The following is a 27530-nucleotide window of genomic DNA, read 5'->3' as shown; positions in this document are numbered from 1 at the left end:
GAAGTCTACAGGAGGGGGAATAGTGGTTGGGAGCCTCAGGAGGTGGGGGGACCCTTGGTGAGGGAGAGCCTCACCTGCATTGGAGGGGCTAGTGATTTGAAGGGGAGTTCTGCCCCAGAGTGAAAGAGAAAGGTGCTTTGAAAAGGAGACACCTGGTCTGGAAGTGACCAGTGGTTTGAGGGGGAAACTCCTAGGGCAGAAGAGGGGTGGTTGGGAGGGAGACTGGTATTCTAAAGGGAGAGTTTCCCTTCTCAGAGAGAGGCACCAGGGGTTTGGGGGAAGACCTCCCCCACCTCCCCCGGCCTGGAAGAGGTCAGTGGTTTGAGGGGGAGCCCTCCTTCTGAAAAGACCCCCTTGGGCTGTTTTTCCACTCCTCTGGCTGCAGGGCTTCCTCAGAAGAACAAGGCTGGGCAGACCCCGGGACCCCAGCAGGTCAGCCGAATGGTTAAGCTGTTTGGCTTTGAATGGTCCCACGTGTCGAGCTGGCAGAGGCTGGTGACCCTCCTGAATCGACCAACTGACCCTGCAAGCCTTGGAGTCTTCCGGTTCCTCTTTGGTGAGTCCACGTGGGGGTAGAAAGGAGGGGAGCGTGGCCTTGACCCTCCCTCTGCCTACATCCTTTACATGTAATGGAGAGATTCCCAGGGCATGTGGGAGCCTTGGTGGCTCTGTGTCCAGTGTGCCCTAGTTTGGTGACCAAGAGAACTCTGACCTCAAGGAAAGCAAACAGTGGGAGTATTGGGAAGATTCTCTCTCTGAGCTAGAATAATAAGTAACTGGGTGGATGGCAGCCTAGCTGAGATTCTGCCCACTCTTCTCTGGACCTCACATGGAATGACCTACCCAGAGAAGGCGGGAAAGAGTCCCATCACACTCAGCAGATTTTTTATTATTTTATTCTGCACTTAACAAGTACCAAATAAAAAGAGCTTTTTCATGTACATAATAGAACAGAAAAAGAACATTGTATGTGAGACTCCAAATCTCTTATTATGTACAGCTTTTTTCTTTTAAAATATATAATAAATTCATCATATAACTCTGAAAGCTGTTCTGCTTGTCATGTGATTCTTTCTGGCCTCCCAGTTCTCTTTTGCGCATTTAAAAAATTGCCTCATTGACCCTCTTTTTTCCCTCCTCTCCCCTTCCCCTTTCCTTCCATCCTTCCCTTTCCTCTTCCCTCCCTCTTCTCTTCCTCTTCCTTCTATCCTTACCTTCCCTTTTCTCCCTTTTCTTTCTTTTTTGGTAACTCTAGCTCCATAAGCCTCCTCCTTCCTTCCATCTCCCCCACTGAAAAAAATTAAAACCTTGTGATGAACATACATATTCAAGCAAAATAAATTTCCACATTTGTGATATCTGAAAATATACACCTTCTTCTGCATCATGAGTCCCTTCCCTGTCTGTCCAGGAGTAGATAATGTGCTTTACCAAGTCTGTCTGTAGGAATTGAAGTTGGCCATTGCATTGATCAGAGGTCTTGAGTCTTTCTTTCAGAGCCGTTTTTCTTTATCGTGCTATTATGGTACAAGTTGTTCTCCTGGGTCTGCTCACTTTGCTCTGCATCAGTTCATACCAATCTTCCCAGCTCTCTCCATCCTTTTTGTAACTCTTTTTGGCTAGGCAATGGGGTTATGTGACTTGCCTAAGGTTGCACAACTGGTAAATGTCAAGTGTCTGAGGCCGGATTTGAACTCAGGTCCTCGTGACTCCAGGGCTGATACTCTTATCTGCTGTGCCACCTAGTTGCCCCTGTCATTTCTTAAAAGCGCAATAGTAAAGCATTACTTCACATACCATCATTTGTTCAGACTAGGAAGGTTTCCCAAATGCATCAAGCCATGACTTACCCCCTTGTAAAAATACAAGAACAGCATCCAGATGGTACAGTGAATGGAATGCAGGGCCCCGAGTTAGAAAAACCTGTGTTTAGTTCTGGCTTCAGACACATACTGGCTGTGTCACCGTGGGCAAGTCACTTAACCTCTCTTTGCCACAGTTTACTCAATTGTAAAAACAACCTGCCTCCAAGGTTGGTGCGTGGATCAAATGAGATAATAATTGTCAATCACTTGGTACATTGTTGTTCAGTTGTGTCTGACTGTTTGTGACCCCATTTGGGTTTTATTGGGGCAGAGATACTAGAATGGTTTGCCATTTGCTTCTCCAGCTCATTGTACAGGTGAGCAAACTGAGGCAAACAGGGTTAAGTGACTTGCCCAGGGTCACACAGCTAGTAAGCGTCTAAGGTTGATTTGAACTCAGGTCTTCCTGGCACTCTATCCACCACACTACCTAGCTGCCCCTAGCACATAGTAGGTGCTATATAAATCTCAGTAGTTATTATTGACCCTCCTGAACACCACCTTTCTAGGGCTGCTGATGGTGCTGGACATTCCCCAGGAGCGAGGTCTTAGCTTCTTGGACCACAGATACCTGGACGGGCTTGAGGTGTGCCGCTTTCCCTTGATAGATGCTCTGCGTCCACTGCCGCTTGACTGGATGTACCTGGTCTACACCATCATGTTTCTGGGTGAGGAGAATGGTGGGATGGAGAGCCGCAGAAAATAACTTGGGTAGAGATAGGACCCAGGCAGCATGCCGGGGAGTGGCTGGACCTCGGGGGACCTCTCCTTGAATTTGCACTCACCTCCGGCACTGCCAGGCCTTGGGGTTGATGCTGGGAGCAGCTGAGCGGGGCCGTCTGATACCAGGACTCTTCCCTAACATCCTTCCCCCCACAACTTAACCCCAGGGGCACTGGGCATGATGCTGGGGCTGTGGTACCGCCTGAGCTGCCTACTGTTCCTGCTGCCCTACTGGTACGTGTTTCTGCTGGACAAGACCTCGTGGAACAACCATTCCTACCTGTATGGACTGTTGGCTTTCCAGCTGTCCTTCATGGATGCCAACCGCTACTGGTACGAGGTGGTCCAGGGGGTGGGTGGAACGGGATAGGTTGGGGGTGGCAGGTCGGGCAGCCCAGGCATCTGAAGCACAATTCTAACTCTGCTGTGCAGGACAGACTTGAAAATTCAAGCTGTAGTTTCAGTGGCTTCCGAAGGCTGTCCCTGGAAATGGAGAGAGACGCTCCATTCCCTCCCAGTTGCCCTCTGGGCCCCACAGGGACATTGTTCTAGTCGCTTTATGGAGTTCCGTCTCAAGAGGAGACTGGGGGTAGACGTGATTGCTCTCTTCAGATATTTTAAGGGTTGTTCTAGATCACAGAAGTGACAGATTTCATCTCAATGTGAGAGAACATTGCTGTTCAGCAATAGAATGAGGTCTTTAAAGAGGTAGTGAGCTCTCTGTCCCTGGAAGTCTTCAAAAAGAAGCCACGTGACTGTTTGTCTAAGAGGCTGATGTACTGGGTGGGACCAGGTCTACGATTTTATGATAAAAGGGCTTTGGTTTTTTTGGTTTGTTTTTTCTTTTTTTTTTTTAGGTAATTGGGGTTAAGTGATTTGCCCAGGGTCACACAGCTAGTAAGTGTCAAGTGTTTGATCTGAGGCCGGATTTGAACTCACGACTTCCTAACTTCAGGGCTGGTGCTGTATCTACTGCACCACCTAGCTGCCCCTGATGAAGGGGCTTTGGATACTAAGTTCCCAAGCACAGAGAAAACAGGGGGAGATGGGGGCATCCTTGGAGTAAGCAGGGCAGAGAAAGGGAGAGAATTAGATCCTAGGTATAGAACTGGACAGAGCGTGGTATCCCCTCACCTTTACTGGTTTCCTCTGAGCACAGGTCGCTGGATGGCTTCAGAAATCCCTCTAAGAGGAACGCCCACGTTCCACTTTGGAACTACACAGTGCTGCGTGGACAGGTACGTTGGACTCACTGGGGCCACCACAGCTGCTGCTGCTCCCTCCCGCTACGAGCCCATTTCATCACCTTCTCTGGGCCGGGAATCGTGTGTGCCTGGGGATACAAAGGTTCCATCCTGGGCCCTCTTTGCTTATTCCTCCTCTGCTATCCTGTCCTCTCCTCCCCTCCCTGTCCGCACTCCCCACAGACCCCATCACTGTCTCTGTCTGTCTCTCTCTCTTTCTCTAACATCATCCCTCCCATGGGTTTAACTGTCATTTCTAGGCAGATGACTCCCAAATCTGTCCTTGAGCTTCAGTCTTGCATCCCCAACTGCCTTTTGGGCATTTCAGACTGGATGTTTCAGAGACATCTTAAACTCCATAAAACCTGAGTCCAAAATTGAACTCCTCCTCTTTGTGCCGAAGCCCTTCCCTCTTCCAGAGTTCCCCGTTTGTTTCGAAGGCTTCCTTACCCTTCTTGTTTCCCAGGTTCATAACCTCTCCATTATCCTGGGCTCTGTACTATCCCTCAGCCCCCACTTCCCATCAGCTGCCATTTGCTCCTCCCCCTTCCCAGCGCCTCCTGCATCTGGCCTCTTCTGTCCTAATCCCCTTTGTTCAGGCCTTAAAACCCTTCCCTCCTCCCCCTGCCTCCAGTATCTCCACCACTCCAGCCACTGTACATGCCCGCTCGTTGCCTGAGGAAGGATGTGACTCTGCAGTTTGGTCCATCCAGGATAAAAGGAAAGCTCCATTTAGCATTGAAAGCCCTCCAGGTTCTGGCCCCAGCCCCTCTTCTCAGCCTCACTGGAGGCTGAGAGAAGGTTAATCTCTTCTCATGCTCTGTAGTGCAGCCACACTGGCTTCTCTCTGGTCCTCAGGCTTCATCTCCGGCCTCCCTGCTTTGTACTGTCTGGCCCACGTGGCTGGAATCCACTCTCTTCTCATCTCTGCTTTGTAGACTCTCTCTCTCGAAGTCCCAGCTGCCATCTCGTTGTCTGCCAGAAGCCTTTTCTGGTCACCTTACCTGCCACGCTACCCCCACACATGCACACCTAACTGTAGATGTATGTATGGAAGCAGATTTGTGTGTGTATAGGAGAGAAATTCAGCGTGTATGTTTGTATTATTTACTTGTGTGTTCAGATATGTAAATATACAACTGGAGAGTAAGCTCCTAACAAGAAGGGATTCTTTCATTTGTTGGACTTGTGTCTCCAGCATCTGTCACAGGGCCTGGCGCACAGTAGGTGCTTCATAAATACTGATTGATTGGTACAAAGATAAAGCAAAGCAGTCCCTTCCCTCAAGGAGCTACATTCCATTGGAATGTATACACAGATAAGTCCATTAACAATGTTCAAAGTAGTTTCCAGGGATCCCCTTCCTGTCAGAGATGGCCCTTGAGTTTAATCTGGAGGCAGAGGCAAAGAGGGAATGCTTGTGGGGCACAGGTGTGGGATGGAAGGTCCTGCACGGGGGTGGCAGGCAGACAAGTTGGACTGGCCTGCGGCATGAGGAGGAATGGACTGCAAGTCTGGAAGGCTTGGACCCCGATTGTGACGGGCTGGAAGAGCCAAACAGAGCAGCCCACGTTTCATCTCGGAGGCACCGGGGAGCCGACACGTGACTGGCCATGCAGGCTTTGGCTCTGTTTGGCCGCTCTGTGAAAGATGGACTGGAGAGAGGAGACCACAGACATGGAGACCAGCCAGGGGACTGCCTTTTCTCCCTGTGCAGGGAGGGTAGACCAAATGTAGGTTGGCCGGCCCACTCAGCTCTTGCCGAAATCTTCCTTTCTTCCTCTGGAAAAGAGAAAGTTTTGTGTATCTCAAAGGAAGAACTGGCAATCCTCTCCCAGACAGTGAACTTTGAAGCCCCTGACTGACTGTCGAGGGCAGAGTCAGGTCCTCATTTGTTCCTTAGTCCTGGGTTTTGCCTGTGCAGATATTCATTGTGTATTTCATTGCGGGAGTGAAAAAGCTCGACGCAGACTGGATTGGAGGCTATTCCATGGGCTCCCTGTCCCGACACTGGCTCTTCGACCCCTTCAAGTGAGTGGGGAGCTGGGGGAGGGGCCACGGCTGTGGGGGAGGTGGTGGCGTTTTGGCTTCCCTCCAGTCAGGGATAAATAACTGCCGCTTTCCACGTTGGCTTCCTTGTCTCCTCTTGCTCTTCTTTGTGACCTTGGAATCACTCTAGGGCAAGAATCATCCATCTTTATTCCTGAGGGTTACCAGTAGGGCCCACCAGATAGGACTGTGGCCACTACTGGCAAGCCTGAGACACGGGGAGGAGGGAAGGAAATAAAAAGAAGAAAGAAAAAGAGATGAGGAAGAGAATGAAGGGAGATAGGGTGGTAGAGACAAAGGAGGGCGGGGAGGAGAGAGAGAAGAAAAAGGGAGAGAAAAAGAGGGAGAAAAAGGGGGAGAAAAAGGGAGAGAAAAAGGAGGGAGGGAAGGAGAGAAAGAAGAAAGAAGAAGGGAAGGAGGAGGAGAGAGGAAGGGAGAAGAAAGAGGAGGAAGGAGGGGAGGAGAGAAGGGGGGAGAGGGAAGGAAGGAGAGAGAAGAAAAAGGAGAGGAGGAGGAAGAGGAAGGAAGGAGAGGGAGAGAAAGAAGAGAGGGAGAGAAAGAAGAAAGGGAGGGGAGGAGAGCAGAAAGTGAGAGAGAAGAGAAGAGAGAGAGAAATGGAGAAAGAGTAGGTCTCAAACAATGGCCTCCTGTCCCCGGGTTGCTCAGCCCTCCACAGCCATGTGGGTGAACCCCATCAGCTCTCTATGAGCTGCTTGTCTCTAGAGATAGATTGTAAAGCAGAGTCAGGGTTCATCCATATTTTTCCTTCTGCGTATTTTTCCTTCTGCATTTTTGTTCCCGGCTCCGTTGTTTTCCAAACTTGTTTTTCTCGCTCCCCCTGTTCTGTGTCTCCTCGGTGTCCCAGCCGTCATTTCCCTTAGAAGCCCCTCTCTCTTCCCTCCCAGCCTCCAGAACACCCTGGATTCCGTTCATCAGACTTTGTTCTGATTTTGACATCCCGCGCTGCCAGTCGGTGGCACCGCATTGAGCTCTTGGATGTCTGTTGTATCATGGAATGAGAGTAGCCTAGAAAGCAGGCCCAGAGGCGGTCTTGGTGGGCAGGCGGGTTTCTTCACAAGCTCCTCTGCCCATCGCTGGGTACTTAGTGACTTGACCTTTCTCCTTAGGGGGCAGAAGGCAGAGCCCCTTCTGCCCTCAGTGGCCTGGAGCCTGCTCTCTGTGTCAACAGGCTGGTGCTCTCCGAGGGAATGACCAGCCTGCTTGTGGTCCATTGGTGTGGGCTGCTGTTAGACCTCTTGGCCGGCTTCCTGCTCTTTTTTGATGCTTCAAGATCCATTGGCCTTCTGTTTGTCTCCTACTTCCACTGTATGAATTCCCAGCTCTTCAGCATTGGTTAGTGCTTGGGGTCTGAAGGAAACCAGGGGCCGTGGGAACAGACACAGTGATGCCGAGGCATCATTTGGGGGTGGAAGGGCTGTGCTGGGGGCAGAGACAGAAAGGCAGCAGGTATGGAGAGGGACTGAACTGGGCATGAGGACATGAAGGTCCTGGGCAGGGTCTGGGCTGGTTTTGAGTTGGATCCAGGTCCAGAGCTTTGTGGGGAGTGACTTGGCACGTTGGGGGGAGAGGTGTCAGACGGAACTCTTCTTTGTTCTGCTAGGTATGTTCCCCTTCGTCATGTTAGCCAGCAGCCCCCTCTTCTGCTCCCCCGACTGGCCTCGGAGATGGGTGTCCTGCTGTCCTCGGTGGCTCCGAGGCCTGCTGCCAAGCACAGCTGACGCCCAGCCCAGTTTGTCCTGCATCTATAAGAGAGGCCGAGCCAAAGGCAGCTCCCGGGCCCGGTTGCGGCATCGGCTGGGAGCTGTCTTCACGCTGCTCTATCTGCTGGAGCAGCTCTTCCTGCCCTACTCCCACTTTATTACCCAGGTACAGGGCCGGCAGGTGGGGGTGGTGATGTCAGGAAGAATCATGGGCCCCAGCTCATCCTGGCTGGGTCGGAGAAGGCCGTGCGTGCTAAGGGAGTCAGTCGGCCTCTCTCCCTCCTTGGCTCAGGAGAGCCATTCCCATCACACATCTCCCGCTACAGGAGTGATTTCCCTGTAATCGCTTTGCAGGGTTACAACAACTGGACCAATGGCCTCTATGGCTACTCCTGGGACATGATGGTGCACTCTCGCTCCCACCAGCACGTCAAGATCACCTATAGAGATGGCCGCACTGGGGAATTAGGCTACCTTAATCCTGGGGTGAGAGACAGCCCCTGAATCCTAACATCCTTCCCTTCCTGGTCTGGCGCCTCAGCCCACCCCGCCCCATGAAGGGAAAAGTATTTGGGATCTTAAAATTGCACAAGATTAGGGTATGGGGATGGTGGGAGGGGCAGGGGTGGAGCATGGAGATGTGGCTGGAAAGCAGATCACTGAAAGGACCTACCTGTGGGCTTAGTGAGCCAGTAATGGGTTGTGGACACAAAGTAAAGCTAGTGCAGTACAGGCTTCCTTCACATCATCTGGCGTCCAGATTATTTCCAGGGAATTGATCGTCCCAGTGTACTCTGTGCTCATTTGTTTGCTTGTACCTGGAGTGATGGGAAACTCAAACACCACCTTGTAGGAAGGGCTTTGATCACTTGGAGCATGTCCAGAGGAAGGGACCAGAAGGATGAGGGAACGTGAAATCATGGCATGGGACCATCAGTTGTGAGGGAACGGGGGAGGTTTACCCTGTAAGAGATAAGATTTAGGTGGAATACAACCACTGTTTTCAACTATTTTAAGGCCTTTCACATGGAAAAAGGGATGGGGTTAATGTTCTTGTCTCCAAAGGGCAGAAGCAGAATACAGAGGTGGGAATTGTGGGGAGGTAGATTTTGGCTCGGAATATGAGACATTCCTAATAAGCAGATTTGTCCAGAAATGACAGGGGTACTTTGTGAGATGTGAATTCTCCTCAGAGTCGTCCAAGCAGGTGCTAAATTCCTATTTCAGGTCCAGGTTCAATCAGGGGACCCCTCAGGCCCTTTCTTTCCAGCTTTAACATTCCATCCCAGATGGGGTGGCCCTTCGGCCAAGCGGACAGCTTGGGTTCTCGTCGTTCTTTCCTCTTCGTGCAGTATGACTCTTCTCCTCGCTGCCAGATTAACGTGGGGGCCGGGGGCAGGTGTTCACACAGAGTCGCCGATGGAAGGACCACGCGGACATGCTGAAACAGTATGCCCTGTGCCTGAATCGCCTGCTGCCCAGCTACAACGTCTCCGAGCCCCAGATCTACTTCGACGTCTGGGTCTCCATCAATGACCGCTTCCAGCAGAGGTGTGTGGGCTGGCTGCCAGCCAGCCAGCAGAGGGGGATGGGAGGGAAGGCTGTGGCTCCGTGGGCTCGCCTCTGCCAGAGTGGTCCAGTGTCACCTCCAGGGGGCACCTAGGGAGAGACGGAGCATCCCTCGAGGGCTGGCCCTGACCTCCCTCCCCACCGGAGCCACACAGGGCCAGGAGGCAGGGCTTCTCTGTGGGATGGGGGATGGGCTTTTGGAAGGTAACCCTTTCTGCCCACAGGCTTTTTGACCCTCGAGTGGACATTGTGCAAGCTGCCTGGTCTCCCTTCCGCCCAACGCCCTGGCTGCAGCCCTTGTTGCTGGATTTATCTCCCTGGAGGGAGAAGTTTCAGGAGATCGAGAGCACCCTGGACAACCACACTGAGGTGGTCTTCATTGCTGACTTCCCTGGTATGGAGAAGGTGGGGGGTGGGGGGCAGAGTTTGTGCCGCTCTTGTGTGGGAGAGGGGCAGGGTGGGGGCCCAGGTGACCAGGGCTGGGGTGGGCATGATCAACTCTGCCTCTGACAGGGTTACACCTGGAGAATTTTGTGAGTGAAGACTTGGGCAATACTAGCATCGAGCTCCTGCGGGGGCAAGTGACCGTAGAGCTGGTGGCGGAGCAGAGGAATCTCTCCCTTCAGGAAGGGGACAGAGTCCAGGTAGGTCCCCTCAGACAGAAGGGCCAGACGAAGCTTGGACCCAAGGGAAGAGCGTGTGCAGCAGCATTCTGAGCGCTGAGCACACCACCTTTGAGGTGTGACGGGGGGCCAGAGCAAGAGCCAAGCAGAAGCTCTGAGGAGCGGGCAGGGGGAGGATGGACGCATGCCCCGCCACTCACTCTTCCTCCTTGGCAGTTGCCGGCTGGTGAATATCACAAGGTGCACACGATGTCCCAGAGTCCGTCTTGTTACATGTACATCTTTGTCAACACCACAGAGCTGGCGTTGGAGCGAGACTTGGCTCGGTTACAGGAACTCAAGGAGAAAGTAGAGAATGGGAGTGGTGAGTCATTAGACCCCTGAGATCCAAGGCTGCCGTGAGGCTTTCTCTACCAGGGGTTAGCTCATTGGGGCCCCCTTCAGGTATAAAACTGCCATCGCTTCTGTGTGATCTGGGGTTGGCAGCAGTGGAGGGGATCCCTTCTTGGATCCCTTCTTGGCATGTTTAAAAGGGGTTTACTGTTTAAGCACCACAGAATATTGGATGATGAGCTCTTTAGGGAGCAAGGGCTGTTTTTATTTTTTTTGTAATTGCCAGCACCTAGCACAGTGAGTGCCCGGCGCACAGGGGCACCTGATGATGTTAATGAGTAATAGATAGCGTTTATATAGCATGCCAGGCACTGTGCTAAGCACTTTATAGATACTGTCTCATTTGACCCTGAAAACTATCCTGCGAGAAAGGTGCTATTATCCTCATTTTATACTTGAGGAAACTGAGGCAGAGGTGACTCACCCAGGGTCACACAGCCAGGATGCGAACTGAGGTCTTTTTTCAGTATCCCAGACTCTGGACAGTGCTGCAAGATGACAGGGTGATAATAACTCTGGCTATTGAGGGACTGATTTTATTTCCAGCTGCCGGAAGATAAATTTGAAGGGGACAGCTGTCCTGTCCATACCAGTGATGTTCTTGTTTCCTGTTCCCTGGGCAGAATCTGGACCACTGCCTCCAGAGCTTCGCCCCTTGCTGGAGGGGGAAGTGAAAGGTGGACCCGAGTTAACTCCTCTGGTCCAGACCTTCTTGCGTAGACAACAGCGTCTCCAGGAAATCCAGAGGCGGCGCAGTTCCCCTTTTTATGAAAGGCTATCCCGCTTCCTGCTTCGCAAACTCTACATCTTCCGCCGAAGGTTACTACCACCCCCATCATCTCACCTTGTCCCGAGTTTCTGCCCTATGATCTCTGTGTTGTCTAGTTGAGTAGTCATGGGATGGTACTCCCATGGAAGGGGAGAACCTGAGTCTAGTGATCTTCTTTCTTCCCTTCAGTTTGAGGGAGAAGTGTGGGAGTGGGATCAGAACCTTTAATGTGGCAAGTGGGTCTTTTCCTCGAACTCTAAAAATTATTCACAACCTGTTCCGAGGCCTCCTAAGCCTTCTGAGGTGCTGTGGTACAAGCTTCCCCACTCAACTGGACTTAAGAGCTAGAGCAGAGAGAGGATTCTTGTGTAATTTAGACATGTTTGTTGTGGTCATGGATGCCATGGGCTACTTACTCCCAAGGGTTTCATGGACATAGAGTGACTCACTCTACCCTCTATCTCTCTTCTCAGCTTCCTGATGACCTGTATCTCTCTTCGAAATCTGATCCTGGGTCGCCCCTCCTTGGAACAGCTGGCCCAGGAAGTGACCTATGCAAACCTGCGACCCTTTGAGTCACCAGCAGAATCCACCCCTGCAACGTCTGATGCCTTGGATACTAATGCTGATCCTACTGAGTCGAGCCATACACCCATACGCTCAGAACTCTGAGTTGTCACGGCCCCTGGGTTTTGATGAGGACCAATCACAGAACAATTTACACACTCAAGAGAAATTTGTATAGGATAATTTTTCCAAGTCATTTTTTTTTTAAAACTCTCTTGCCCATGCCGATTTATTCAAATTAGATAGCACGGATGGTAACTCAGACGGCTCCAGGCAGTCTCTATGTGCCACTAATCTGCCATTCCTTCTCAGTGGAGGGTTCTAGAAGTTTGGTGAGGAGACTAATGTGTTACTGATTATTTTTCTCCTGTTCTGCTTCATAGGACGGGTTCAGAAAGCAGCAGTGTTAAGACAGCTCTATTGGCAGTTGGAGCCAATCTTCAACCCACTGAACTCACCTGTCTCTGTCTCATGTTTTCCCAGGGGTCCCGGGGTGGCTCTAGAAAGGCCTGACCCTGACCCAGTCAGTGACATCAACGGCTGAAGCCTGTCTTCTCTAGTGCCCAGTAGAAGAGCCTTATCCCAACTGCAGGAAGTAACTTCTCACTGTCTTTACTAATTTTAGAGGTATCCCACAGGCTGACATTCTTCCCCATACCAACCAGATAATCTGGAGATGGGGAAGGTTTTAAAAGTCCTACATCAGCACCCCACTTCTTGCATTAACTGATCCCTTTATATTGGGGAAGTGAGGATATGAGAAGCTGTATCATAAAGGTCCCTACACCACAGTCTAACTTTAAACCAGTAATTTGGCTTAATCACATCACCTGGATCACCTATACCTGTGTCTGTGGCACTCGAAGGTGGTCTGGTGCATTTTAGCTCCCAATTTTAAGTGAACAGGAATTTATAAACACCTGTCTCCCTACCAGTATATCTGTTGCACACTGGGGATACAAAGCCAAAAACCCCATCCTGTCCCTCAAGAAATTTAGGTTCTGTCCAGGGAAGTCTACAGAATGAACAAAGAAAATTAGAGCAGACGTCAATCCTCCCTTCTTTGCACAAGATTTTGGGATTCACTGCAGACAAGCCCAGCAGGAACCTTATTGCCTTCCTCTCTAAGAGGCACCTGAATTGTTTAGTTGAGCTTCGAGAAAAGGGGCCAGCACGGAATATTGCTAGAAAGCAGTTAAAATACCTAGCACTTGGGAGGAATGGAAATCAAGTTGTGCTTCCCAGTAATCTGAACCACTGCCTCTCCACGGCCTTTGCTTGCGGATTGGATGAGGCCCTGACAGGTATTGTTTCTCTATCTAGAGACAGCTAGGAGGTGCCCTGGATAGAGTTGGGTCTGGAGTCAGAACAGCCAAGTTCAAAGCCAGCTTAGAGCCTTGCTAGCAGTGTGACTGGGCAAGTTACAACTGCCATCTGCCAGTGCCCTCAGCTGAAAAATGGGGAAAAAACCTACATCCTGGACTTGTGAGGATATTTTGTAAAGCGCATAGCAAGCACAGAGCCTGGTACATAGTAAGTACTATATAAATTTGATTATTTCCTCTTATCATTTTCCCCAGGAATGTAGTGCCCCAACCAGTGTATCAACATCAGAATTTATCAGAGAACTCTCAGCAATCCAGCACTCACTGTCCACTGCAACATCCCTGCCCCATCAGAAACATTAGTCCTTTGTAAAAGTCTGAACTTTCTTGCCCTTAACAAAAAGCAGACCTGGGGTCTTAAATGCATGTCTTCCCCAGTATGGCCAAGCAGATGTGCAGTAAAATTTAGGGATAAATAGAACAGTGTCTTTGCCCTTGTCTACTGTTGGCTGAGGAAGCCGTCACATCAAGAGATAAAACCTGGTCTAAGGGAGAGTGGTGGGGTGGTGCAGGGTGGGCTCTACCACAGCTTCAGCAGCCAGGTTTTAAAGGAACCAGCTGCAGCTATTATCTCTGACCGCCTGGCTGCTACAGGCCTTCCTTCTCCTGCCTCTCCCTCCCTAGTCACACAAAAGAGAAAGGGGGCGGTAAACACAGCATAAAGGAGAATTGGGAAAGTCTTCCTGCAGAAGGTAGAATTTTATCTGGGACTTGAAGGAAATAAGGGAAACCAGTAAGAAAACATGAGAGAAAGCATTCCAGGCATGGGAGGCAGCCAGTGAAAATGCCCAAAGTAGGCACAGATTGTTATAATCTAGCCAATAGCTCATAGGTGCTCAGATTGCTTAAGAGTCTGGCTAATATGGCAGATCTTTAATAAACCTTGTCTTTCGCTGAAAGAAAAAAGAAAAAAAAAAAGCAAGCAAGCCCTAGGGTCTTTGTCCTTTTAGGGGTTACTTTCTGCTTCCGCTGGTCCTTGAAGAGGTGGAAGAAAATGAAGACTTGGATAGCTCTTCCTGAGACATTCCCACATTTCAGGGAGTTGCCTTCAACGTTACTGGGGGTTCAATTACTTTAAACCCCCCTCCCAGTTTTCCTGTCAATTCAGACTCTTGTGAAGTCCTCAATAACATTCAGATCAAATATACCTTAATGGTCTAACAGTTTGGAATGACCTAGCCATTTCATACCTCCATGTTGTAAGGCAAGGAAAAGCAAAGGAGTCTCAATGATTTTGCCTGTACTCGTATAATGTGCCTCACCTGTATGTAGCTCCAGGTGCACAGGTTTACGCCTATCTGTAGTTTCCAATGGACAGAACAAAGAATCTTCACACACTAGTCACTATGTGATACTTGCTCTCAGGTTTACCAGGTTGACCTTTCCTTTTTTTATGCCTAAGGCCCAATTAACTATCCATTATAATAAAAGTTTAACCCTAGCATCTCTTTCTAAAGGGGTAGAGAGAAGGACAACAGTTCTTTTTGGCTATATGGAACTGTTCCACAAGGACACAAACTGCCATATTCAGATCTCAAGTAAAAAGCTTCCCACCTTTACCTTTTGGTCCGAGGTATCTGAGCGGGCCTTTTGCTCAATTTCCTCTTCACATAGTCTGAGATGCACCTTGCAGATAAAGACGTGTCCATCTTCCAAGGCTCCTTACCATCTCGTCCCTGACTCTACAGAACCCAGCTCTTCCAATACCTAATAAGCACAGGAACCAGCCACCCACTTCCTTCCCTAGAATTTGCTGCAGGGTATTAACTGGTTTGTCCACTTATAGATAAAAAAATAAGCAGGGCAGCTTGGCGCTGTCAGCTGTAGTCAGACCAAATGTTGCTTCTAAGCATCAAAGAATGCCCCATCTTCTCAGCAGTGAATGGACACAGTTGTAAGGTAGAACCTAGCATTTTATTTAGATCTTCATTAAACTGTTGGAATTGAGAACCAGACATACGTAATAAACCTCCAAAAAATAGATCCCGAAAGGCACTTTCTGCTGAGGGCAGCAGCCATGGACTAGGCATGTAAACAAGCTGGCTTCTCTGTACCACACCAGCCAAGTCAGCCTCCTTCATGGCCAACTGCTCCAGCTCTGCCCTCCCTTCTGTTAACACCAGCCAGACCCCCTTGTAGGTGTAACCCAAGGTTCTTCTGTAGGACACCTTGGCCTACCTGGGAATGCTGGAAACATGTCAAAGGAATCATGGTGTCAAGGATTTTTTTTTTAAAAGCTGCCCTCTGAGGCGATAGCTTCTCTGTACTCACGCCACACCCCAGAATACAATAAATAAGCAATTAGAAAATGTTCAAGTATGAAGGGATTTCCTTCTCCTCCCCGCCAAAAGCATTGCTCTCTGAAGGAAGCTGGTTTCTCTGTATCTACACCAGCTGCTCAGAAAGCTCATTGGACCTGGTTTTGAAAATAAAACAAAGTTAAAAACCCTGGGAGGAGTTCTTGTGCAGTGTGGAATACTCAGTCTTTCTTATAAAGAAAAAGTTAACCGGTACCAAAGTGTGCAACCTACAGACCCTCAGATACCGCCCTGTGACTTCTCTGTATGACATCACAAGGCTGCCAAGTGCCCGCTTAACTAGAGCTAGGAGTTGGTGAGGTTTGGCTAGTGCTGAAACCATGCATAGGATTGGTTTACTAAATAAAAACCTTATTACGTACGTCCTCCAAAAGACAGCCAAGTGGAGAGATTTTAAGATTTGGTGCCGTTAAGAGATGGTCATTAAGAGCATAAGCACCAGAAGGTGGTTCAACTAGTAACTGCCTTTTTCATGAAGTCAGGCTAGAGCTCCAACTGGAACTTGCGTTACATGCAAGATTGATCTGGTAGGGAACACTCCCTGACAAAAAGCTACATAATTAGAAGTGGGTCAGGTTACAGGGAGGATGGGGGAAGGCTTCACATTCATAATAGAGCTCAAGACATTACAAAATCATGCTGACAGGGCGGTGGCATTGTTGGATAGAGGCTATAAATGGAACTACAAGTACTTGACGTGCACATTACAAGGACATTTTTCAGCATTTGATGGGAGAGTCAATGCAGTTAAGATTTTGGGGTTGGGTGGTGGGACACAAAGGTTCAATCTTAAAGCATCATTTACTAGACAGTGCTGTCTGCTTATCTCTAGGCAGTTACATGGATCACCTATGCTCACTAAATCCATTGTAACGGTGAGCAAAACACCAGGGACAGAATAGCAGAGCCCAACTTACAGTCCCCACAAAAACTAAATCAGATCATTGGACAAGAGTGACTGCAACTGATCAAGAGCTGAAAGAGGACAGGAGAAGTTTAGGGAGAAGGGCCCTTTCCCTCAGAGCTTGAAGGCTTCTCTGTAACCTACGCCAACAAGTCTGGGGAAAAAAGCCTAACACTTTCAATATTTAAGCTTTCTGGGCACTTCCCATGGGAAGCTGTCCCTACCAAAGTGGCCATAGGCTGCAGTCCTCTGATAAATGGGCTTCTTCAGATCCAGATCCCTGGAATATACAAGTCCATAACTTAATATGTAGCATTCAATTAAATAAAAGCAATATAATTAGTAAGACTCATTTTCAAGAGTTCTGGCAAATGAGAAGTTCAGTTCTCTGGGGAAAGCTAGAAGAAAATGTAGGGAAGAAGCATCACAACCCTGATGTCCAATCTCCTGGCACCTTGTTAAGGAGAGGCACTTACTTTCCAGCTTTCAGATTAAAAGTAACTACAAATCTCGTTCCAGTCACTGGCTCAACAGATCTGAAAGCTTGTCACCATCCTGAGAAACTTCAAGGGTCAAAGCTCATTTGAGAATCCAATACTTACCACCCCCCTTAAGGTACAGACAGGCGCCATCCCAGCGCTCCACTTGGCTGGAAGCATTAATGGTTTTCTGCTCTTTAATTAAGCCTTGTTCCCCCCAAAGGCTGAGGAAGGCAGCTACAAATGGACACAGCAACTCCAACTCAAATCCAGGATTTCTTGGGCTCAAGTCAGCCAACCAGGTTCTGCACTGATTTTCATCGGTAACAATTTTGGAAATTAAAAGAGGAAACCTCTAACCTTTAATAGTCTTTTAAACCTATTATGATTGATGACAACTTAGAAAAAGCTATCAGGATGGAAGGGCTGCTTGTGTTTTTTCTCATCTGTCTCCATACTTAGACCATAGGTTTTTATGCTTAAAGAGTGTGAAACACCCCCCCCCCCATTTAATTCTGGCTAGTGACATGCATTACCATCTTTACCTGACAATGACCCCAGGGCGGAGGTCAAAGTTCTTCTTCACAATATCCAGGAGCTCTCTTTCACTCTTCTGAGAGGTGCCATAATGGAAAATGGAGATGGACAATGGATGGGAAACACCAATAGCATAAGAAACCTAGAAGCAACAACAATCGAATAATCAGTAATCAAAATTCTGGTTTGTTCAGTAACTGTCACTCATACCACTCTATACAGTGCCTGATGAGCGTGGATTTTTTAATCCCCGTAACCACTTGATATATTAGGCCTGGGAAAACCTACTCGCAGTTGCAAGAATACATACCTGAACAAGTACCCTGCGACAAAGACCACCTTTAACCAGGGATTTTGCCACCCAACGGGCAGCATAAGCAGCTGAACGGTCCACCTTAGTATAATCTTTTCCTGAGAAAGCACCACCTCCATGAGCACCCCAACCACCATAGGTATCCACAATGATCTTCCGTCCAGTTAGACCAGCATCACCCTGCAAGTACAGCTTCTTTTAGATCCGTTGGTTGACAAAGAAAATATAAAGACCCAAAGACCTTAATCAACTGGTAAGAGGACAGAACCCATACTGATGAACTCATCTCTTGTTGGAGAACATACAACGACCAGACAAAATCCTAGAAATGTCTTACCTGAGGCCCACCAATGACAAATCTGCCACTAGGTTGCAGATGATAAATTGTATCTTCATCCAAGTATTTTGCAGGTACGACAGCTTTGATCACCTTTTCTTTTAGAGCATCCCTCATTTCATCAACACATACATCTTCATCATGTTGAACAGATATCACAATTGTATGGACCCTTATAGGGAGAACAGCACCACGATCTTGCATATACTGCACAGTGACCTAAGAGGTACAACATAGACATGAGGACACCAGAGAGGAAGCAAACACATTTCCCACTAGCCTCTATCCAGAGTACTCTGCATATAGCAGACAAATCAACTAGTAAATCTGAATATACCTAAGACAACAACACTCTCATTTTTCTATTTGGTTGCCAGCTACTCCCCCCCTTTATATATCTACCTGTAATGTTAATTTTAATAGTTTTGCTTTTCATCATTGACTTTACATGGCACCCAGACCATTACTTACTTGAGTTTTGGAATCTGGGCGTAACCAAGGCAAAGTTCCATTGCGCCGCAATTCAGCAAGTTTGGCATTGAGCTTGTGAGCTAACACGATAGTTAAGGGCATGCATTCTTCAGTTTCATCAGTAGCATAACCAAACATCAATCCCTGTGGAAAAAAATGAAATCTGAACGGAACTGCTCAAAAATTACACTGCATTTTAAAAAGATTAAAAAAACCAAACACACCACCATATAAGCAAAATACCTGGTCTCCTGCACCAATATCTTCTTCATTTCGATCTAGGTGAACCCCTTGAGCAATGTCTGGTGACTGCTGCTCTAAGGCTACCAAAACATTGCAAGTCTTGTAATCAAACCCTGTAAACAGTTAAATACACATTTAAACTCGGTACAACAGGGAAGAAAGCAGTCAAGTGGTCCCCATCTTGTTGAGCCAGTCACTCAATATAAGAATGTCATTACTATTTTTTTATGCAGATGTTGTCCTGATTAATAAAATGCAAACTCATCTAAGAGCATTACATGTATATATGGTAGAACTATTTTAGAGGTTCCGGGGAGAAGGGGAGTACAAGTTCAGAGATATTTGAGAGTAAATGCCATACAGTAAAAGCTTGGAAAACAACAAAAAATGGCATATTTATAACATAAATAAGCAAAGAAATTCAAAGCTAAAAGTACAAAGATCAAAGCTAATTATCAAGGAATGGGAGAAGGAATGGTTTTAGTGGCTCAAGACAACAACTCATAAAACCCACCTTTAGAAGAATCATCATAGCCTACATGCTTAATTGTTTCCCTAACCACTTTCTGATAGTCAACAGCAGCTCTGGATGTGATTTCACCAGCAAGCAGTATCATTCCAGTCTTAGCAACTGTTTCTAATTGGAAAAAAAAAAAAAAATTCAAACATTAATCTCCAATAAACAAATTCACACTGCAATGTAAGCTTAGCAACTGATATCCAGATCACTTACCACAAGCAACTTTGGCATCAGGGTCCTGCTGAAGGTGAGCATCAAGGACTGCATCACTAATCTGATCACAAATCTTATCTAGAAAAAATAATTCAGACCTTATTAAAACACCCAACTTATTACTACTTTTAATCTCCACAGGGCATTTAATATAAGAAAAAAAGCCCAATAAAATTTGTCATCAGATCTATGATCTACCAAAAAGTCATTTGCCTGAAGTGAAACTGATTGGTACTCAAAATTTGAAAACCTGACACCATGATCTGAATATAGCTCTACCTCAAAAGAATATAACCTATTTATACACCTTTGAAATGCCTTAAAAGGAATATTTTCGATATTCAAGTTTTAATCCCACAGCTAACATAGTAACTATTTTCTTCTAGTTCACAGAATACTAAACCAAGTTCCTCGGAGTAATTATCATCACAAAAGTCCAAAATGTGCTTCTTTGGGAGGAGGATGAAGAAGAGGTTATTTTTAAATTTCAGAAACAAAGTGACAGTATCTAAACGCACAACTGAAAAAAAGTACACTGTTACTTAAGTTACAAAAATTTCAATAGTTATTTAGTATTAGTTTGTACTAGACACAATAGCTCTGTTTCCATTTTAGCCTCAAATTTGAAGGTTGCTTTGAAAATATTTAAAAGATAGTTTTCAACTTCATTTCTTTCATTTTTTCCCCACAACTGTATTAAAAAATGACAACTATTCTCCTGTTAGCATGTGTTTAAGCTCTCAATCTGTTATGATTTGATTCTCTAAAGAATTATTTCAATTTCATTAATTGAATTAAATTTGTTTAACGTGCTCAGCACTGCCACCCTTGCGGCAGCACCTGGGGTACAAGTCAGTTCTATCCTTAAGGAATAATATCTACTCATCTAGTTTAGCTACTCAACCTCAAAACAGTCTAGGTAGTGTGGTTTACTGGAGTGCTGAAAAGAAGAAAAACCCAAGTTAAATCATAACCAAGACTTTTTCCCAGTGTGTACAATTTTTTTTAAAAGGCTGTGTGATAGTAAAGCTTAGAACCCCCTTAAACATGAGAGTTGAGGTTTCCTAAGACTATGATCCCGTCCTGTGATGCCCAGAAAGGGAGGGGCCCCAGCTCTAGGCCAATTCTAATTCAAACTCAGGTGACAGGTAGAGGTGGCGCTGATGGCACACCGGCGGATGGGCGTGCTCGGGGGTCCCAGGGGATTCTCCACGGCCCCCGCACACACAGGCTTAGCTGAGCCCTAAAGGGCACGTGTCGGGCCCGCTTTCTCGGATCCCCTAACAAAAGGGCCCAGGGGCAGCGCCTGCGGGCCTGGGCCGGCTGTCCCTCCTGGATGGGCTTTTGTTCCCCGGGTTCTCCCCCAATCATGGCGCCCTGACAAAGCCCTGGCGAGGAGGGGCGCGGACCGGCCGGGCACCACTCGGGGAGTGGGGCGTCTCCGCTGGACAGGAAGGAGCCTCCCTCCAAAAAAGGGGCGCTCTCCCGGCGGGGCTATATTTAGAGAGATCGCTGTCAGTCCGTCCGTCCGTGGGTCTGGAGGACCCCCCACGCGCTCTGCCCCCCTCCCCCCTCCCGCGGCGCCACACGCGGCGGGCACGTGGTTGCGGCTGCAATGCGGGGCGCGCGCCCCCGCGGGGTGGGCACGCGCCTCCGCCGCGGGCGGGCGGGTGCTCCCGCTCCGTGGGTTTCCTGCCGGGCCGAGGACATTGGGTCTGGACACCACGAGTACCCTCGCCCGCCAGCCCCCCCCCCCCGCCCTCTTCAGGGTTTCTGGAATTTTCCGAATACCGGGGCGCGCGGCTGGGGCGGGGCAGGGCTGCGGGGGAGGGGCTCCGGCGGAGTGGGGGAGGGGCGGCCACGCGCTCGCACCGGCAGCCGCGGCGCCCGGCTCTTCCCGCCAGACCCGGGGTGGGGGGCAACGCCGGTTACGAGCGCCTCCACCATCCTGACTGAACCCCGCCCGCCGGGCGCCCGACTCCACTTGTCCCCTACAACTCACCGGGGTGCCCTTCGCCCACAGACTCTGAGGTGAAGAGGAAGGTGCCTTCCTCGATGAAGGTCTCATCGAAGCCGTTGAGTTGTCCGTTCATGGCTGTGACAGGGAAAGGGGCGCCAGGCAATGGGAGACAGAGAAGACGGAGGGTGCGAAGAGGGCGGCGAGGACGCGAGCGGGAGAATGAGCTAGCGCGAGCCTGAAGATTCGAACTAGAGGATCCTCTCCGTGGCGCAGGCGGAACAAGGCGCCGGGCGGTGCTCCGCCCTATTTATAGTCGCGCTGCGGCTCGAGCTCCTCCTCGGCCTCGCCCCCTTCCGCCGCGCGCCAATGCGCCACCGGGGGAGGGGGCAGGGGAGCGGGGCCGCGGACAAAACCACTCGGCGAAACGGGGGGGAGGAGGGAAATTGAACCATTCTCTTCCCCCGTCTCCTTGGGTAGCTTTTCTCCCCCGACGTAAAGCAAGTGAGGGATGGAAACTCGACAGCGCTTCTCCGCTCCAAGAGTCCAGGAGGGGAGGCGACGGAAGGGAGAGACTCATCAGCTTCACCGCCGCCTCTCCCCCCCATTCTGGAGAGTTGGACTGCGCTGCTGGCGGTTAGCGGAGCCCTCGCTCCTGGCGCCGCCGTGCGTCCTGTTACGTCACGCCGGAGGCCTTCCAGCCGGGCGGTTTTTGTCGTAGTCGCTCGTCCTCTTTGGGGTCGTTTCAGTCCAAACCTCGTTCTGCGAGCCCCCTAGCCGGGCTGGGCCTGGCTCCCGGGCCGCGGGGGGGGGGTGTGCGTGGTCACGTTTAGCTCTGGGCTGCGTGGGCAGAGTCCTGGCCTGGATCCTCGCTCTCCAGGGCCTCGCGTGACGTGGGGCCGCCCCCGGCCGGCGCCTGAAGTCGTTGACGTAGCGGAGGAGAATGGAAACCGCCTGGAGAGCCCTGCCCACCTCCCTTTTCTTTCCCTAATTAATCAATTAATCTGTTGAGCCGGGGCCTGGCCTGAGGGTGGACCAGCAGTGGGAAAAGCGGATTAATCCGCGCCTGCGGCGTCGACATTAGCTCCGGACCTTAGCACCTGGTTTCCGGTGGCCTCCTCCTCCTTTGTTCAGGGATTAAGGTTAGGACCAGACGGAGGCGCCCGCGCGCGGCCGCTGGCTACTTTTGTCCCAGTCCCCGGAGCCTCGCACACAGTAGGCGCTCAATTAGTGCTGGCCGGATTTCTTTAGTGCAGCATTAGCTAGGCTGGGGCCGGAGGACGGGCCATGCCCCTGGAGGGGCAGCCCCGGGCGTCGTGGCGGGGGTCGCAGCCTCCGAAGCCTTGCCAGCCGAGGCACGGCCGTGCCCTTGGGAGAGGGCACGAAGAGGCGCCAGAGCTGTGCACACCGTGGTCCTTCTGCCTAAGCAAGTTTCCTGACGGCCTGTGCCCATAACCTGCTTGGGATCGTGGGCTGCTGCACAGGACTTTACCATTAAAACGCCCAGTGTGCCCCATTTTGAGGAGTTACAGAGAGAGAATGAGGGGAAAAGATCTTGGGTAGATAGAGAGGGAGGGAAGGTTGGGGTAGGCGGTAATGGGCAGCCCCGGGTGGCTCTTGAGCCGGTTTGTTTTATGAATCGCTTTAGGAGGGGGGCAGCCGAGGCTAAGTAGAGGGGTCCCGGGAGACATTGGGCCTGAATGGTTCATCTTATGCCCATACTCAGAGCCACATGAGGAACAGAAACTCCTTACACAGAAATAAAGTAAGAATGGCCCCAATCTCTCTTTTGAGCTGAATCATGCTGGTTCCATTAATAGGCCAGGGAGATGAATGGGATGCCTGGCATCCTCCCTGCTCCACATGATCCAGAGGTTTAGGTGAATTCTGAGAAGTAATCCTCTCAGTATCGAAGCTGACCAAAGAGGAAAAAGATGGATTGCGCATCATAATCTCTGCCTGTGCCATGATAGTTAACTGTAAAACACCAGCGACCTTAGTTAAGGTTTAGCGACAATTCCTTTATGCATAGTGCTGGATTGGGGGTTTGGAAACAGGTTAAACAAAGAATAGATACATTTCTTGCTCTCATACTTTTCCTACGCTGACACATTGCTGCTGATACACAAAAGAGAACAGCAACAAAGGGTCTTTACAAAATGGATGTAGTATATTGTGTTTTGGTTTTTCAAACAAAAAAGATAGTCACCTCCGTGCAAATGCATTTACTTAATTGATATATAACACTGATACTGGATTTTTGAGGGTTATTTCACTTGCAGTAAGTTTTAGAGAGAGCTGGATAATGCCAAAAAGAAATGATATAATGGGTGGACTGAGTTTGGAAAATTATGTGAAAAGATAGGGAAAGTAGAAAAAGGAAGAGACGTGACTAAAGTAAAATCACAGAAAACATGTCCTGATTGTCTCGGTTATAGGATACCATAAACTGAAGAGTTTGACTCTGAGAGTAAATGACTGTCTTTTATTAAGGAAAAAAAGATTGCTAACCTCATTAGGACTGTGCCAGTTGTGTCTGATAGGCCATCCAGGGTAAGTTATAATCATGTTATTTAACATTTAATGGGTGCTGACGCATGCTAAATGATGAAAAGAAGAGAAGATTGGATCACTGGCTGGAGGCTCCCATTCTCTTCTAGAAAACAGCCAGGACACAAAGTATCAAGCTGTTCTTAATGTGGGAGGCAGAGATGGTGTAGCTAACAATGATAGGCTAGCACCAGGTCCCATCACACTGGTGGTCCCGGAAAGCCTTTCTGAAAGAAATGAGAAGAGGCATTTTTTTCCTCTTAAGGTGGAGAAATGGTTGATTTAGCACGTGAGCAGAGGAAGATGGTTTTAGATATGGAAATATCATGTGGAAGAATATGTGAATTGAGAGTAAAGAAAATAAATGAAGGAAAAATAAGATGAACCAAAGTAAAGAAGAGGAAAGCAAATGAGAAGCAGAAAAGAAAGGTTACTAGTTGATATTTATGTTTTAATAATTAACTATGTTATAAGACAAAGACATGTCAAAGTGTACTCATTTTCTAAAATTGGATTGAACAAGCATATGGCTTTTGGAAAAGAATCCTGTCAAGCCCCCCTTGACCTGCTGTACCTGAACTACCAATCTCTAACCCTGGATGGGACCCAGCATCTTTTTCCACTCCCCATCCCTGGTAGCTGGAAAAGTCCCATAATTGTGCTGATTGCTTTCAATACAAATTCATGCTATCTGAACAGCTGGGTCCTCTCTATTGCTCAACAATCCTTTTATTCATCTCTAGTTGACTCCCTTTGCCCTGCTATAAGAGTATATTTATGGAGAAAGGCCTAGTTCCCATGCTGTTTTATTTCCTCTTCCCCAAAACCCATAATACAGAGAGAGATTTTCCTTCTCCTTAGGAGAAAAAAATAATACTAAAGGAGAATGAAAGAGGAACAGGCCTTACCAAATTGGTCAGTGCTCCCAGTCAGGGAAAGATGTCCACCAGTCATTTGGCCAGTTTTAATATCTCCAGTCCTCACCTCATATTTTGATTTGAGAACTTTCAGCTGTGAAACCTATACTGTTTTTAGATTGACCAGATATAATTTGGTGTATGAAACCAGAAACTGGACTCAAAACACTAATGGATCTGTGATCCTGCGATCTCATTGAAAGAGGAATTAATTCCCTCTGATGATATAGATTGTAACTGATCCAGGCCTGCCTGCCTGCCTGCCTGCCTTTGGACCCCTGGTCTTTGCCCTCCTCTAAGGTGGCCACAGCAAATCCATCCAACATACTGTGAGTCTTGCTTGCCTTCCTTTGTTATTGCGATACCAGTAGGGTGTACACATTGTTCATCAGTTATGGGCACAGTATGTCAGAGATGATTCCATAATAAAATCCTGGTATCCTTTCTGTTGAGGGCAGAATCAAGCCAAGAAAGTCAGCAGAGTTTTGCTTATGTGTGCTATAAACTGCAAGAATGTAGCCCTGTAGAAGAAACCCTAGGTAAATATAAATGTTAATAGATTATTAGGTAGAGTATATTGTGACACTTTTGCTTTTGCTTTTGCTTTTTATATTCCTGAAATTTATATGAGGCTTCACTGTATATGATCTGGCCAGATAAAATTATATGCATGTTTAAGATAAGAGCCTCTTTGAAATCCATGTTAGACACAAGATACAAATGTGTACTAAGTGATAACCTGTTGGTTAACCATGAGCTTGATAGGCCTCTCTTTTTCTCCATCACAATCGGCTGTCAGTCATCCAGAGCCTATAGATTCTCAACACCTCAAAACATGAATACTTCCAGTGACGTTCCATGTTCTCCACCTCTCCAGTGTGTCCTAGGGCCTGGACAACAGAACCTTAGGTCTTAACTCCTTTCCAGTGTCAATTACACATTTCATATAGCAGCATTTCTAACACTCGTAATTTTCCTTAAACTGCTAGTTCTCCTTCTGTCCTTCAAACTCAACAGCTGACCTTGTCTTATATTGTATCTTCTTTCAATAAGATTGATAGAATTTTCATTTATTCCACCTTTGCTTTAATCCTACTAATTTCCTTCCTTTTTACTGACAGATTCCTCCAAAAAGTAGGTAGCTAGGTGATGCAGAGGATAAAGTGCTGGACCTAAGAGTCAAGAAGACTAGAGTTCAGCTCCTGCTTGAGCTGTGTGATCCTGGGTGAGCTGCTCTGCCTCAATTTGCTCATCTATAAAATGGGCATATAGGGATACCTACCTCCCAGGATTTTAATGAGGATCAAATGAGGTAACATATGCAAAGTGCTTTGCAAACTTTAAGGCGTTATATAAATGCTATTATTATTATTATTATCACTTGTTATCTGATTGCTGCCCCCCCAACTCTAAAGTACAACTGCTCTTTCAGAGGTTACTAATCACCAAATTAAGTGCTTTTCTTAGCACTAATGTTCCTTGACCCCTGTTCTGCAGCTGATACCTTTTGGCCTTGAAATCCTCTCCTCCTGTTATTATTGTGACAATTAGAATAATAAGTTGAGCAGGTTGACCAGTGCTTTGTCCCCAAGGACCTGTATCTGGGAGATGTGCTTTTTACCTGGGGGGGTTTAGTGACTACCATCCCCCCAGCCTTTGCTATGTGAGTCCCTCCCCATCCTTGTGGATGTATAGCCATGCAGTACTCTGGGTGGCTGGCCACTCCTCTCTCCTCCCTGAACATCACTTTGCTGTTAGACTGCCTCACTGTGCCTTTCCACCAACAATCTTTTTTGCCCCAGGTGAAAGAATTCCTCATGATTCTGGTGAAAACTGTTTTGTGATTCTCTTCTTGCTACTCTGACTACTTTTTCTGTTTCCTTCCATGACTTCTTTGTCCTCCCACTTCCTAAATGTTGACATTTACCAAGGCTCTTTGTGAATTCCTTGGGCAAGGTGTACATTGCTTTTGTTCTGGGTTCCTCCTCTGATGTAGACTTCCTTCTGGTTCTAATTCAAGTTCATGACTAATTTATGTACCTCACTTACACCCTTGGACTTGGCCTTTGAGACACATTTTCAGGGAGGGAGTTGGAGGGAGAGAAATTGCACAGGTTTAGGTCCTTGAAGAGAGGCTTAAGCATCCATATAATCTAAGGAACTATGCAACCTTCCGAGGATCCGTGTTCTCGGAGGGACCATTAAACACCATATGGAAACTCAGACTGACAGTCAAATGCAGAAATATGCATTAGGACCTGTATGCAGGCCTCCAGAAAACAACATAGTTCTTGCTGGAAATAGGAAGTCCTTGAGGGAGGTTTTTGTGTTGAGGAATCATTATAGAGTGCTGAAAAGGGAAGTAAGATCAGTGGTGGTGACAGAGGCAATGGATGCTGGGTAATGTGGTGGTAGTGAAGAGCTCCTGCACCAAGCTAGGAGCTACAGGAATTCTACTTAGCAGCAAATGACAATGGCTATGGTTGACATACAAGCAGCTAGAAGGACCTGAGCCAGTACAGGGAGCTGCCTGGCTATGTTGAAAGAAATCAAATTGGGAGCTATAGAATTTAGGTGTGGTGGGACTCCAACCCTAAGGGTAGTGGCAGCAGCCATGGCGAAGGCCAAGAACCAGGATAGAGACAAGTGAAATGGAACTGCCCAGGATTGGTTTACCAATGTTCCCAAGTACTGAGACTTCTGCAGGCTTTGCCAATTACTATTGAGAGTTTGTGAAGACTGAGAGTGAACCTTCCTGTTGGGGGAAGGGTGGTAAGAAATGGTGGCCATCTGGACGTGAGATACATTTCCTGCTGTTCCACTAAATGGATTGGCATTCTAGTCCCTTCTTTACTATCTTGAA

General features: G+C 48.2%; 2 protein-coding genes across 2 annotated transcripts in view; one reads left to right on the top strand and one right to left on the bottom strand.

The window, feature by feature from the left end:
- GGCX (gamma-glutamyl carboxylase) overlaps positions 1-13329 on the top strand; it is a 13689-nt gene extending 360 nt beyond the window's left edge. Inside the window, exons 2-15 of the mRNA XM_027860457.1 lie at positions 386-556; positions 2375-2533; positions 2756-2921; positions 3748-3826; positions 5757-5863; positions 7071-7234; positions 7503-7768; positions 7957-8088; positions 9002-9153; positions 9396-9565; positions 9685-9815; positions 10011-10158; positions 10811-11006; positions 11430-13329. Of these exons, the coding sequence (XP_027716258.1) occupies positions 386-556; positions 2375-2533; positions 2756-2921; positions 3748-3826; positions 5757-5863; positions 7071-7234; positions 7503-7768; positions 7957-8088; positions 9002-9153; positions 9396-9565; positions 9685-9815; positions 10011-10158; positions 10811-11006; positions 11430-11628 (2240 nt within the window). The 3' untranslated portion in view covers positions 11629-13329. The remainder of the gene's footprint in view (positions 1-385; positions 557-2374; positions 2534-2755; positions 2922-3747; positions 3827-5756; positions 5864-7070; positions 7235-7502; positions 7769-7956; positions 8089-9001; positions 9154-9395; positions 9566-9684; positions 9816-10010; positions 10159-10810; positions 11007-11429) is intronic.
- A 1474-nt stretch (positions 13330-14803) lies between these two features.
- Positions 14804-21477, bottom strand: MAT2A (methionine adenosyltransferase 2A). Its single transcript, XM_027860458.1, has 9 exons — positions 21246-21477; positions 19244-19321; positions 19025-19147; positions 18511-18623; positions 18268-18411; positions 17797-18015; positions 17457-17639; positions 17155-17288; positions 14804-16410 (listed from the first exon to the last, which is right to left on the bottom strand). Exons 1-9 carry the CDS (start codon positions 21334-21336, stop codon positions 16308-16310), a joined length of 1188 nt encoding a protein of 395 aa, XP_027716259.1. The 5' UTR covers positions 21337-21477; the 3' UTR covers positions 14804-16307.
- Between the last annotated feature and the right edge of the window lie 6053 nt (positions 21478-27530).

The sequence above is a fragment of the Vombatus ursinus genome, unplaced genomic scaffold, assembly GCF_900497805.2.
Source record: "Vombatus ursinus unplaced genomic scaffold, bare-nosed wombat genome assembly UNPS02014181.1, whole genome shotgun sequence".
Classification (NCBI taxonomy): Eukaryota; Metazoa; Chordata; class Mammalia; order Diprotodontia; family Vombatidae; genus Vombatus; species Vombatus ursinus.
The sequence above is the reverse complement of the archived record's forward strand: the minus strand, read 5'-3'. Positions and strand labels throughout refer to the sequence as shown.

Bases quoted from the DNA above. Each gene is read 5' to 3' on its own strand.
- MAT2A (XM_027860458.1), bottom strand. From the start codon at position 21,336: ATGAACGGACAACTCAACGGCTTCGATGAGACCTTCATCGAGGAAGGC. The intron at 18,412-18,510 runs GTATTTTGCTTA...TTTTTTCCACAG, and splicing joins ATATTGGTGCAGGAGACCAG to GGATTGATGTTTGGTTATGC. The intron at 18,016-18,267 runs GTAAGTAATGGT...TGTACCTCTTAG, and splicing joins GCCCAGATTCCAAAACTCAA to GTCACTGTGCAGTATATGCA.